At 39.7% G+C, this 14,679-nt stretch overlaps 1 protein-coding gene across 5 annotated transcripts in view; it reads left to right on the forward strand.

Annotated features, from left to right (window-relative positions):
• Positions 1-14,679, forward strand: part of LOC112858721 (sulfotransferase 1 family member D1-like) — a 46,992-nt gene that overhangs the window by 11,758 nt on the left and 20,555 nt on the right. For 2 of the 5 annotated variants that reach the window (XM_086704900.1, XM_086704896.1), the window contains exon 2: positions 10,401-10,558. In XM_086704900.1, coding sequence (XP_086561026.1) covers positions 10,411-10,558 — 148 coding nt within the window. In that variant the 5' untranslated portion in view covers positions 10,401-10,410. Of the gene's footprint in view, positions 1-1,766; positions 2,355-10,400; positions 10,559-14,679 lie in introns of those variants that run through there. The other 3 variants (XM_086704897.1, XM_086704899.1, XM_086704895.1) reach the window with 3 other exon arrangements.

A 14,679-nucleotide genomic window follows, 5' to 3' on the forward strand; every position in this document is an offset into this window, starting at 1 on the left:
AACCAGCAAACTCTAATAAATAAGGACCTTGGACTGGAACTGGGGAAGGGATTCCAACATGGACTTGTGGACTGAACCAAGAGCTAAGAACTGGTGTTCTGCTCTGTGAAAGCCTCCTGTCAGAAATCCAGTTAGATCAGTAGCTTGAATATAAGAACAGAGCTAAAACCAAGACTTACCAGGAGCCCTCAGAAAGGACAAGAAAAACAGTGGACTCAAAGGGCTTGTGGGGCATCATACCTATGTTTCTTGTTGCCCCCCAAATGCTGTCAGAAGTTCACTCTGGATCCCATGGGGAGCCTGAATGGCTCAGTCAGTTAAGCACCTGACTCTTGATTTCCGCTCATGTCGTGATCTCATGGTTCGTGGGTGTGAGCCCTACATCGGACTATGTGCTAACAGTGCAAAGCCTGCTTTGGATTCTTTCCCTCCCTCTCTGTCTGCCCCTCCCCTGTTCATGTTCTGTCTCTTTCTCTCTCTCAAAATAAATAAATACACATGAAAAAATTACAAAACTAAAACTAAAAACTTAAAAATAAGAAGTTCACTTTGATCCCAATGTTATCACCAAATCGGTTAGGAAACAAAGTTCAACCTAGTAAATTTTAAGATCTAATTTGTTAAATGATTCATGAATTGGGCAGCATCCCATCTATAGCAAGTAGAGAGGAGCTTTCTCATGTTGTTATGTGTGAGTTTTCTAAAAAGATTTATAGTTAAGGTAGGGCCTAGATAACACAGTAGGGAAAACATATTTAGGAGGAAAGAAATGGCCTCAGATTTAAACGTTTCGAATTTGTCAAACAGTCAAGACATTCATAGAAATGTTCAGAATATATAAGTCTTTGTCAGCCTGGTGATGTTGACACTAATACGTGTAAGTCACATATCGAGGGTGTTTACAGAGTAGATAAGAATGCTGACACTAGATTTGAAGTTATCACATTTAAGGTGTGAGCACTCATTTATCTGTCCTTTATGTATGAATTCTAGTTATCATTTTTCTCTTACTACTTAATTCTTCATTCCTTATCACTTTACCATGTTCTATTTTTCTTCTTGGTACTTATCTCCATATAGTATGTCTATTCTTATTTTATCAAACTCCACATTGGCTCCATAAGAGTAGATATTTCATTGAGAATGCTCCTGTAGTAGCCACAATATGTTGGATAGTACAATACAGACTCTCCTGTGGTAGGGTCCCCTCCCTAAGGAAAGAAAAAAAAAAAAAAAAACCTCAAGGCAACCTTGCTACTTGACAAAGTCCCTCAAGACCTTGTAACATGAGATCACTTAATCAGACTACAAGTTTGTGTGTTTCCATATATGGGAGACAAAGAAGTAAAAAAGATATAAAAAAAACTACACCTCGTGGCGTTCTGGGCTCAGTTCTTCGGGTACGAACCCAACTGAGTGGTGCTGGCAGGAAAAAAGTTGCTTCCTGGAAATAAAAGCCTCAGTGTTATGACGCTCTGTGCGAGAATCCTGCTCCATTACTTGTGGGCTCTCATCCAGGATTTGGAGATGGTGCGTTTCCACCTCCTTTGCCACTAGGGATGCGAACCTCAGGGCGCCTGGAGAGGGAGTTCACCAGGCACCAGAGGACTGCTCGATCCGCAGGAGACTAGCCCTCCCAGCGCACTAGCCCTCCCAGCGCACGGAAGCCAGGATCCTGTGTGTGCCAATGGAACCCTTGATGCCCAGGAACCAGTTCAGAGAATACCCATCAGACTGGTAGGAACACGGGTTCATTTTGTCAGACCTGCCCCTACGAGGCAGAAGGGGAGCCTGATCACCTCCCAGACTTGCCCTAGTAGTTCCACAAGGGAGGAGGAATGAAGCTGCAACTCTAAGGCTTTGGGCGCTGGGCAGCAGGTTGGAGTCACCATGTGACTATGTATGGGGACTTGTGTCTCCTTCATTTCCTGTGTCAATGACTATGATAATTAGAGCCAACAGTCTCTGGTTAGTCTACCTCAGAACGGAGACTTTAAGAAATATTCCCAAGCAGCTGCCGAAACTCCTTTTGTTTTGGGGAAGTTCCCTGTCTTCTCCGGACTGACATGGACTGCCTAATTCTACTGGTGAGAAACAAAACAAAAGAAACCTGGAGTCTGCTCCTCTGTCTGAGTTGACAAGATTTAAAACTGGGAATTCTCTTTCTCTGCCTTGTGCTGGCACCTTGTCTCTTCTGCCTTCCCTTCCCTTCCCTCCCTCCTGCTTCTGCACCACCTAGGGGGAGGCCTGCATAACTGGCTCCTCAATACCTCAGGCACCATCAACTCCTCTTCCCACCCTAGATGTTGAGAACTGAAGACCACCAAAGACAGATTTCCCCACTAACATTCCAGGTAAAAATTAACCATGGGGAACAAATTGTCTTAAGTGGACTCAAGTAAAGCATATTCAGTGTTTAAGCTAATTTAAGTTTGTTGGTTTGAGATAGACAATGTTTAACAACATTAAAAAAAAATTATTCTACCTAGATTTGCTGTAGGTCAAATAAGCTCATGTTATCTCTGTTCCAATTTGTTAACAAAAGGATGACTTAAAGTGATGGTTAATTTTGTCTGTCTCAAAGTTTTCATGGGTAATTGTTAAGATAGCTTTCAAAGTCTTTGGTAACCTAAAACTTTAAAGCTTTGCATGATAAATTGAGATTGAATTCATTGGATATCTAATGAGATAAGAGGTGAAAGCACTAATTACCAGATGTAGGTTTGTGCTTCTGACTTGTTGCAGAAAAAAAAAAAAAAACTAAGGATATTTGGAACTATTGAAAAGCATGCTTTCTACTTAATGGATTCATAAGTTTGCCATCTAAAAAAATAGTTCTGATGTAACATAGAATTCACAATTGGTCAGTACTTAGTTCACTGGTACCAAGATTTCTAGAAGTTAAAATTCTGCCACATGTAGTTAAAACTGGTAAAAATAAGACAAGCAACTCTATGTAGACAAGTAAGAGATGTAAAAGAAAGATATAAAAAATGAAAAAATATATTTTTTGAAGGTAAAAGAAAGTAATTTTGTCCTAAACGAGACTGGCTATTTGGAGAAAAATGGCTTGAGACAAAATCTAAATGCAAAGAAAAGTTGTAGAAGGCTCGTGAAGCAAAATCTTTAAAAAGAAATGTTTTGTGTGGTCAGGATGGACTAAGGTTAAAATAAATGGATTTTAAAAGTACACAGGGTTAAGATTAAAATTCCTCCTTTGATACAAATAATGGGGAAATAATGGCAATACTCTTGGTGCCAGCCTCCAAATCCTCCACATTTGTGTTGTTTCTGTTTAGCAGAGGAATGGATGCCTCTGCCATATGAGGCATGGATAATATAAAGGGCTTTTACTAAGATACATGGGAGCCATTTTACTAAACTTAGCCCATTGTATGCCAAAAATGGATATCCACATGGCTGAAGCATATTTATGTGGGCATTGTTGGAAAAGGCAGGGGAATAGACCTTGACTTTGGCTCTTTAAGCCCCTCCCTCAACGGCAAAAATCGATATGTGAGTTATTGTTGGGCCATAATAGACTTAATGCACCCTATGACAACCAAGAAAATCTTGCTTGGTCACAGTCCATATGCCCAAGGTCCTACAGGCAGGAAATAGGGTGGGGGGAAGGGGAACCCTTTACATTACAAGGTTTAAGACAGATAAAAGGAGATCTAGGTAAACTTTCTGATTGGGTAAGTATATAAAGGCTTTTCAGAATATTACATATGTTTTTGAGTTGACCTGGAAAGATATAATGCTTTTGTTAAATCAGACTCTTAATGAGACAGATGGTTTGGAAAAAAAAAAGGGGGGGGGCGGGAATCTAAGACTTAGCCCTTAAATTATGCTAAATTAGCCAGTATTTTACAAACATAAAATGGGGAGACCAATGGCCTTCCTACAGAAGTTGAGGGAGGCTCTCATTAAATATATGGGAATCCCCCCGACACCCCTAAGGCTGAGATGATTTTAAAGGATAAATTTGTCACTCAATCAGCCCTAGGTATTCAGAGAAAATGCAAAAATTAGCTGTTGGCCTTGAAGGGACCCTGAAGGAGCTCTTACGAGCTGCCAATTGGGCATATTACAAACAAAACAGAAAAGGAAGCTTTAAAAAAAAAAAGAAAGAAAAGAAAAGAAATATGAAGCCTTAGTTGTGGCCTTACATACTATGTCAGACCGAACTTCCCAAGGTCCTGGCACCAAGTGCCATTTATATGGCCTTTCAGAACACTAAAATGGGAACATCCTCAGAGGGGACAACCAAAATGAAAACCCCATAAGCCATGCCCCTTGTATGGAAACAATCACTGGAGATCTGAGTGCCCTCAGGGACCTCTATCTATGAGCTCAGATAACCAATGTCCCTGGAATGAACTAACCAGGTCCTGGAGCTCTTCACGGTGGCTCCCCTAAACCAATTGTCTATCAGAAACCCAGAACATTGGGTAACTCTGAATATAGAAGGAAAATTGGTTGATTTCCTTCTTGACACCAAAGCTACCTCTTCTGTCCTCCTTTCCACTCCAGGCCAGCTATCCAAAGGCAGCATGATAATTAGAGGCATCTTTGAAAAATTTCTAACCAAATTTTTCTCTCAGCCCCTGGGATGTATATGGAGAAACCTAATTTTTTCTCATTTTTTACTGATAATGCCAGAGAGCCTCACTCCCTTGCTAGAAAGGAACATTATAGCTAAATCAGAGACTATGTGCTACTAACTCCAGGACAGATAAACAATTACGTGAGTTTTCGAAAATTACTGGATATTGTAGGCTGTAGATCCCAGGGTTCAAAAAAATAGTTTCCTGCTATATCAATTATTAAAGGGGACTCAATCCTACTAGTCTCCCCCACAAAAGTAAACTGGGGTCTGACTTCCAGACACTGTCTCCAGCCCTTGGAATGGTTACAAACAGAGCAGGGCAATTACTATTACCAAGCTCACAGAGCTGAAAGATTATTAAAACACAGCATCAGGACTTTCATTTCGGGAGGGACAAAACTTATCAAATGGCCCAAAGAATGTTTACGAAAAGAAAAATTGTCAAGGACAGTTCTGCAAGTACTATCAGGCTGTAAAGTATGTCTTAAAAACAATTCTCTCAACCATAAACTTGCTTTCCCAGAAAATCAAGGAACTGGAGACTATCCAGTAAAGACTAACAATTAGGTTTCACTCATCTGCCAAAGTCAAAAAAAAAAAAAAAAAATCCCAACATCTGTTTGTGCGGGTTAATGCTTTTACTCACTGGGTAAAGGCCTTCCCCTATAAGACAGAAAAGGCACATAAAGTAATAAAAATTCTGCTTTATAAAATAATACCCAGGTTTAGCTTATCTAAAAATTTACAAATTAATAATGGTAAATGGCTGCCTTGACTCTTTCTCTAGTAGAACTCCTGGCTCTTAAAGAAGTTTTACACATCAAAATAAAGCAGACTGTCTGCTTATACTCAGCAAAACTCTTAATAACACCTGATAAGCATTAGATGCCTTAAATTTTTTTAAATTAAGTTAGGGCCAAACTCTTAGAAATAGAGCCACTGCCACCACTTCTCCATCACCTGGGTTATGAGATTGATTCCCTGACATATGTTGTTTACAAAGTCAGGGTCTCTCCTAGATTATTTGACAAGTTTGGGAACTGGGGACATTATCTTAAGATGCCATCTTGTTGGTCAGTATGATCTCTACGGTGTGTTTTTCTCTTTATGTCTACTAATGTTTATGCCACTTCATGCCTGTCAGCCTTCCTGTAAAACCATGCTGTGGGCCACTCGACCGACCCTTGAGTAGACTCTAACTGCTGAACCCCTACACCATCCCTTATCAGCTTGAAGAAGCCAGAGCAGTTATCATCCCTATTTTCTAATAGCAGTTACAGGCCCTATTCCAGGGAAGAAATAAATAGGGAAAGGGTTAACATTAGGCAGGGAGAGATAAGGGCCGTTCAGGAGGCAGACTGCAGCTACAAATGGGAGGCTGATGAACCAGATGGGGTTTTCCCCTTATAAAATCCTTTATGGGCACCCTCTCCCCAGTATCCAGCGCATATGGAGGGATCTAAATGAGGTAGACAACCTAACCCAATCTAAGGCAACAGATGCGAGCCCTTGGCTGTACCCTAACCACCTTACTCCACTGGGTCAGGGAGCCATTACCTGTGAGTCTGACCACAGACACTGGCCCCTTTAAACCGGGAGATGCAATATAGATAAAGAAATAAACTGTCCACCCCCTAAAAGCTCCCTGGAGGGTCCCGTTCACTGTCATTTTGTCCACCCCTACTGCAGTAAGGTAGGCAAAGTGGGTCTCTGCATTCACTACAGCAGAGTGAAGCCAGCATCTCGAAACTGGGAGTGCATTCCTGATCCATCAATGCCATGCAAGCTGACCATAAGGAAGAAGCAATCTGCAACTCCAGAGGCTCTAGGAGACTGCAGCCCTGCTTTAGTCACTCTGGAAGCTGACTAATCTACACAGAAGGTTGAGGAATCGACAGTCCAGTGGAACAAAAGACTGTCCTTGTTTTCTATATGTTTCCTTACTGTGATGCAGTGTCACACCTAGTTTCTTTATTATGATTCTTGCTCTGTTCTTTGCCATAGTATCAGCAGAGGCCAACCCGGCCTGGCTAAAAATGTGATGAGAGATTTCCGTGAACACTCACCTTCCTTTTGTGGATAGGATACTTTGTTGGTTGGACCAACATGGGAAAATAATAGCCATAAGAGACTAGAAAAGTAGATCCCCACAAACCTTAGAGTAAAACAAAATACCCCAGTCCTACTGTCGGGGTTTGGCTTCTCAAAAGCTCAATTATTGGGGAAAAAAAAACTGTCTTGCCTAGTGGGGAAAAAGTTCATCATCGTCTCTGTTTAATACTTAACATGCCTAAGCCAAAGCTTTTATAAGTCAACTGCCTGAAAAACCCAATGGTGGGAGATCCCAGATCACCTTGAGCCAGACTCCCCAACCTTTGCCTAACTTCTCTCATCTCTGAGAGACCTGGGACAATGTCAACACAGCTATCAAATGGCAGGCCCCAGGTGGACTATACTAGATATGTGGGAGGACAGTGTATATAAACCTCTAAACCAAGATGATGCCCTTTGACCCTAAATAGAGGGGTCTGAGCACCAAAGGGGGGACTGTGGTAGGGTCCCCTCCCTAAGGAAAGGAAAAAAAAAATCCTCAAGGCAACCTTGTTACCTGACAACATACCTCGTGACCTTGTAACATGAGATCACTTAATCAGAATACAAGTTTGTGTGTTACCATATATGGGAGGCAAAAAAGTAAAAAATACACAAAAAACTACGCCACCTAGCATTCTGGGCTCAGTTCTTAGGGTATGGAACCCAAATGAGTGGTGCCGGCAGGAATAAAGTTGCTTCCTGGAAAGAAAACCCTGGGTGTCATGACTCTCTGTACGAGAATCCTGCTACAATACTATAGGAAAACAACAACAACCATAGCAAAACAAAACAAAACAAAACAACCCACAACACTAAAATATCAATGGCTTAACATAATGAAGAATTATTTTTTCCTGTCATGGTCTAAAGAAAGGTGGGAAGATCACCTCAATCATGGCAGGACTAGGCATCTGAACACACAGACTAGAAAGGCTCCCTGGCCATGGAAGAAAGGACTGGAGGGTCAAGGAAAAGTTTTATGTCACCCACAGCCCAGTAACCAAAACTTAGTCACATCTTCCCAATCTAACTTCAAGGGAGACTAAAAAATACTCTCTGTGCTTGGAAAGAGGTAAAGGTATTGTGAACACATAGCATTTTCTCTGCCCTGGCCCTTGACTATAAATAGTACCAAAGGTACTCAGTACTTCCCAGCAAATACTATTTTTTTAAAAATCAGAATTTGTTATTTAGCAACAGAGGAGGGTGGACAATGACTAACTATGAACTTTTAAAACTTTACATTTCTTATTCTTTCTTTTCACAGGCAGATATCCACAAAAATTTGCAAATAATGACAGGAAATATAGTAGTACCAATACCATCAAATCATAACCCAGTGCTGTCATAAATTTACTTTTGAGGTGTAGCAACACAAGTACAACTTAATACTATCTATTGTATTGGAACTTTAGGGTATTTATAAATCCTAAGACTTTTGGTAAAAGCAAAATAATAATAAAAAAATAATGTTTACTTACTCTTAACACAGAGCCCACTTTGGATCCTCTGTCCCCCTCCCCAGCTCTCATTCTCTTTCTTTCTCTCAAAGATAAGCATTTAAAATAATAATAATAATATTTAAATATATACTCCTCCCCCATGATGCTCAGGAACATCTCAGAACCACTAACACATTACCATCCTTTCAAACTAGGTCAGAACTATTGTTAACTCTGTGCATAATGGCGGGTCAGTGGTTTCTCCTATTCTGGTGGAGAACAGACAGAAACGCAGTTATATCCCAGACACATTTAATCACCCAGAAAAAATCCTGAAGTCTCTAGTTTCTTACAACATAATTTGACAAAGTATTTACATACCCCAACCTCATTAACACTCTAGCCTTCTCTCTCCCATTTTAGGGTCTTTGCACGATGTGCTCTTTCCTGGTTGGAAAGTTTTCTTCTCAAAATTAACGCTTGCTCCTTTCTCAGGGGAAACATTTGTAAGCAGCTTGATTCTGTCAGTTTCCCTCTATTTATGGAATATATCTCTGCTTCATAGCACTTACCATCAACGAAAATTTCAATTTATTGGTATGATTGTTTGATCAGTATCTTTCTTTCCCACTCTCTTCGAAGCACCATGAAGATAGCTGAAAGTTTTTATAGTAGTTAGATTCTCCAGTGCAGTGTGTCCCAGATATTAAACAATAATATCCAATCGATACTTTTGAATTAATTAATTAATTTTGCTCTCACAACATTGTCCTTTATGTTAGTATGTACAAGGGTAGTGAAAATCAAAATAAAACAAGTAACAAAATAATAACACCTTGTTCTAGAAATCAAACAAAAACCTGGTAGCTAGCCATGCAAGAACTTGTACATTTTGTCCTTTGTTACACTTTGAGGGAGTGGAGAACATAGCTGGGATTACTCTGGGTAGTATGGACATTTTAACAATATTAACTTTTACAATCCATGAACACAAAATATCTTTCCATTTATTTGTGTCTTCTTAAATTTATTTCATTAATGTCTAATAGTTTTCAGTGTACAGTTCTTTTACTCTTCGGTCAAATTTACTCCTAGATATTTTATTATTTTTGATGCAATTATAAACGGATTGTCTTCTTAATTTGTTTTTGATAGTTTGTTAGCATATAGAAACACAAAAGTGTTTTATATATTGACTTTGTATACTATAACTTTATAATCTTTTAAAATAAAAAGTATTTGCATGAGGCAGGGTACGGGTGGAGTGAGGAGGATTTGAAAAGGAAAAAAAGATAAGAAATTGCACATGAGAAAAGGAACAGGTTAAATTATATCCTTTGACTCCGGGTCCGGAGACTTCTGATTTTAATTCTTGAAGAGAAGTTCAGCAGCTGCCCGAGGGCTCAGGAAGCCTGATAAACCCACGCTTGTTACATAGTCTCTGTTTTTCTAGCACTTTAAACAAAGAAAAATAACCCCTTAGGCTCATGCTAAATTGGGAAAACAACAATATGTTTCAGAGTAGTGCTTAGGATATATTTCAAGCTCTTCCACTTATATATGATAGCTAAAGAGAGATAAAAGTACCTTTATTAGAACTATGCTGAGAATATAAAACTATACATGATGTCACTGGTGTTACAAAGTGCATTGGAGCAATGTATCTCCAGTGCTACACCTACCCCAAGCTTGTTTCTTTCACCCAGTCTTTTGTTGTCATTCCCTTCTTCTTCCCCGCCCTCCCTCTATACATACTTTCATTCTTGTGGTCTGTTAAATACAATTTAGATGGAATCATTTGCCAGTCTCATCTAGTAATTTAAAGGAGGGAAGTACTACCTAAGGCCACTCTTCAGTTTCTAGTTTACAGCCTGGGTGGCTCAGTCAATTAAGCATTGGACTCTTGATTTCAGTTCAGGTCAGAGTCTCGTGGTTGGTGTGGTTACTCTCCCTTTACTCCAAAGCCCAGTACTTTTACTATCTATCCCACAAATCTCGGCCTCAATTGTCCAATGAACATGTTGATGGTATTTAATGTATAAACAGCACATATGAAATAAATAGTGTAAGACCTATGAGTTTTTATAATACTTTTTTTCTTCCACTGGTTCATAAGGCACAGTAATGTGATCTAAAGCTGCTGCATCTATAGTAATGAAATACTAATTTAATAAAATATCAATTTATTTTACTTTGATTACCGCTATTAAAACAAATACTTCTTAACATGTTCCTTTTTGTTTAAAATCTAGTTTCTGAAAAATGGACAAGAAGCTGGATATCTTCAGGAGGGAGTTAGTGGATGTTCAGGGTGTCCCCCTCTTCTGGAGTATTGCTGAGGAGTGGTCCCAGGTGGAGTCATTTGAGGCCCGACCAGATGACCTTCTGATCTCAACCTACCCCAAATCCGGTAAGAACTTTTTAGTTGTTTGTACTCGCTGATTAGTTATCGATCTGTATGTGTAAGCCCACTGATCTCATCACTAGTGAAGGGAACACAGCAGCAGTTGCTGGGACAGTTTTGTCGGAAATCAGATAAAACTCACTTTCGATTCTAAAAGATCTGCCACTGAGTAGGGGCTAATCTGAGGGAAAATTAATGCCATTGTCTTATTTTCCTTTTTAAATCCAAACAAAAATGATGAAAACTGCATATCTAAAATGATTTAGGTACATTAGATTATTTACATATTTATATTCCTTCTATGCATTTTAATGTTTACATTATTCATTGTAGTATTTTAAACATATTTGGTAAAATATTTTATTATTTTAAACACTTTATTATTATTTTAAACACATTTAGAAATGTTTTGCTATAATGTTAAACAGCTGCTGACCTCAGTGTTAAAAGCTGCTGACCTTCTCTGATCTCAGAAAAAATAACTTAAGATGACTCAATAAGAATCACTAATTTTTATTTCTCCAGATATTTTTATTTATTTTTTTTTTAATTTTTTTTTTCAACGTTTATTTATTTTTGGGACAGAGAGAGACAGAGCATGAACGGGGGAGGGGCAGAGAGAGAGGGAGACACAGAATCGGAAACAGGCTCCAGGCTCTGAGCCATCAGCCCAGAGCCCGACGCGGGGCTCGAACTCACGGACCGCGAGATCGTGACCTGGTTGAAGTCGGACACTCAACCGACTGCGCCACCCAGGCGCCCCTCTCCAGATATTTTTATGACAGTCTTCCAATTCATCCAGTGATAGATATACAGAGAAATATCAGAGAATGAGTTTTTATTGCCTTTTATCCACTTAATTTACTTGAGCCCATAATCAATCAAGTGTTCCAATTGCTAAATTCTCTAATGTCAACTTTCCTTTATATTTCTGCTCCATTTCTTTTTTTTTTTTTTATAACTTTATTTATTTATTTTTTTGTGCGGGAGGAGCAGAGAAAGAATCCCAAGCAGGCTCTTTGCTGATGTCAGCACAGAGTCTGACACAGGGCTTGAACCCACAAACTGTGAGATCATGACCTAAGCCCAAATCAAGAGTTGGTTGCTTAACTGACTGAACCACCCTGGCAACGCTTTCTGCTTCATTTCTGAAAGGAATTGAGAAAGAGAAGGTTTTAATAATTACATTGACTACTAATTTTCTTTTTATTTTATAAATGTTGAAATTACTTCATAGGGCTATGTAAAAAAGCCTGGGAGGAAACACCTGAGTTTTTGGAGATTCTAATGCCAAAATTATAAACACTGCATGAGAACAAAGAGCTCTTATCAGAAAACAAACAAATGTACAATACAGACCTTTGTAGGAATAGAAAACAAGCCTATTTTGGCAAAAGCTAGTTTTTTCTTTCTTCTTACTACTTACATTGCTCTGTAAGCAATTTAGCAGACCCAGATTGTTTGGAACGAAAACTACTTTGCATTTCCTGGTTGAGGCACAAGTTTAGAAAAGGTGGGGCAATTACTAAAAATGTACATGATCTTTTGTTTTTGCTATTTAAAAAAATATATTCACAAGCAGAAAACCATTCGGATGATCTTTGGAAGGCACCATTATACAGTGCTTCATTTGTGAAAGTGCTTTTTGAAGCTGGATTTCTTTTGACGTAGTGAAAGCTAGGTGGCTAGCTGGCTACATGTAAAGTAATTGAATACTCTGTGGTCACGTTTTGTCTTTGATTTTTTTTCCCTTTACAAGCTGTTGAAAATGTGTCTTAATGTTATTAATATATCAGTTCCCTGTAAATTTTGAGAAGCCAAGCTAACTTATTCCTTATATGAGGCAAATCATGTGCTTTAAAAAAAAAATTATGGAAAATAAGCATTTCCAATTTTAAGCATAGCAAAAATGGTACTTTCCGTCAGATCTCAATGGCCACAGTTTGAATCATCCATTGACAGGAAATAAAATGTGTTATATTTTGGAATTTAGGTCTCTTCGTCCCCATGAATCTTTGCTTAAGCCTAACCCAGATCAGGCAACAAAAATTTCAAGGATAGTATTAATTTGACTCACATTTTTCTTAACACTGTAATTGTCTGTGTTAGATGGATGAGAGAGAGAGTCTCATACTCATGATTCAGGGACAAGAAGCAGAAAGAATTGTCTATAAGAAAGAACTAAAAAGGAGGCCGAAAGTACTCTCAATTATGGAACCAACCCAAAGGTGCATCCTTGTGCTGTGGTAGGGTCCCCTCCCTAAGGAAAGAAAAAACAAAACAAAAAAACCTGAAGGCAACCTGGCTATAGGAGTACGTGACAAGAATCCCTCCCGACCTTGTAACATGAGACTACTTAATCAGACTGCAGGTTAGTGTGTTACCATATATGGCAGACAAAGAAGTAAAAAATATACAAAAAACTACACCACGTGGCGTTTGGGGGCTGTTCTTCGGGTATGAACCCAACTGAGCCATTCAGGCACTAACAAAGTTGCTTCCTGGAAAGAAAAGCCTCAGCGTCAAGACTCTCTGTGCGAGAACCCTGCTACATTTCTTGGGGGCTCTCATCTGGGATTCGGAGACGGTGCATTTCCACCTCCCTTGCTGCCCAGGATGCTAATCTTGGAGCGCCAGGAGAGGTGAGCTCCCCTGGCATCAGCGCGCACCTCGATCCACAGGAGATTAACCTGTCCCGGCGCTCCGGGGCGAGGACCCTGTGTGAGCACAACCGAACCCGTGAGGTCCAGGAACCAGTTGGGGGAACTCCACCCATCAGACTGGTAAGAACCTGGGGTTCATTTTGGCAGACCTGCCACTAAGAGGCAGAAGGGGAGCCTGATCACCTCCCAGACTTGCCCTAGTAGTTCCGCAATGGAGGAGGAATGAAGCTCCAACTCTAAGGCTTTGGGCGCTGGGGCGGCAGGTTGGAGTCACCTATGTATGGGGACTTGTGTCTCCTTCGTTTTCTGGGTCAATGACTATGATAATTAGAGCCAACAGTCTCTGGTTATTCTACTTAGAATGGGGACTTTAAGAAATATTCCCAGGCAGCTGCCAAAACTCCTTTGTTTTGGGGAAATTCCCTGTCTTCTCTGTACTGACATTGACTGCCTTATTCCACTGATGGAAAACAAAAGAAACCTGGAGGCTGCCCCCTTGTCTGAGCTGACAAAATTTAAATCTAGGAATTTTCTTTTTCTGCTTTCTGCTAGCTCCTCACCTCTTCTGCCTTCCCACCACATCCCCCTCCTGCTTCTGTACCATCTGGGGGGCAGCCTGCATTACTGGTTACTACTTAGTTTTCACTGGTGACTAAGGCTTCTAAGAGTTAAAATTCTGCTAAATGTAGTTAAGACTGATGAAAATAAGGAAGACAACTCTGTATGTAAAAGAATAGATGTATAAAAATATATAAGGAATAAAAATACATTTTTTGTTAAAGGTAAAAGAAAGTAATTTTGTTAAATGAGACTGGTTGTTTGGAAAGAAAAGGGCTTAGGTCAAACTCTAAAAGCAAAGGACAGTTGTAAAAGGTTTGTGAAGAAAAAATCTTAAAAAAAAATTTTTTTGTGTGTATGGTCAGGAGGTCTAAGGTTAAATCTTGAAATTATGATAAATTAGCCACTATCTTACAGACACAAGATAAAACCCTGGTGGCCTTCCTGGAAAGGTTAAGGGAGGCTCTAACACCGCTGAGACTGAGACGTTTCTAAAAGACAAATTTGTCACTAGATTGGCCCCAGATATTTGGAGAAAACTGCAGAAACTGACTGTTGATCAGGAAGGCACCCTGGAGGAGCTCTTATGAGCTGCCAATTGGGTATATTACAACCAAGATCAAGAGGAGAATAAAAAAAAAACAGAAAAGGAGGCTTAAAACAAAACAGAACAGAAAACACCAATCCCAGGCCTTAGTTGTGGCCTTACACACTATGTCAGACCGAACTTCCCGAGGTGCTGGCACCAAGTGCCATGTATATGGCTGTTCAGAGCACTAAAAATGAGAATGTCCTCAGAGGGGACAATCAAAACAAAAACCCCATAAGCCATGCCCCTTATGTGGGACAATCACTGGAGATCTGAATGCTCTCGGGGACCTCTATCTATGAGGGCTCACATAACCA

Source organism: Puma concolor, chromosome B1 (genome assembly GCF_028749965.1).
Source record: "Puma concolor isolate L17-30 chromosome B1, mPumCon1.1.hap2, whole genome shotgun sequence".
In the NCBI taxonomy this organism is placed as follows: domain Eukaryota; kingdom Metazoa; phylum Chordata; class Mammalia; order Carnivora; family Felidae; genus Puma; species Puma concolor.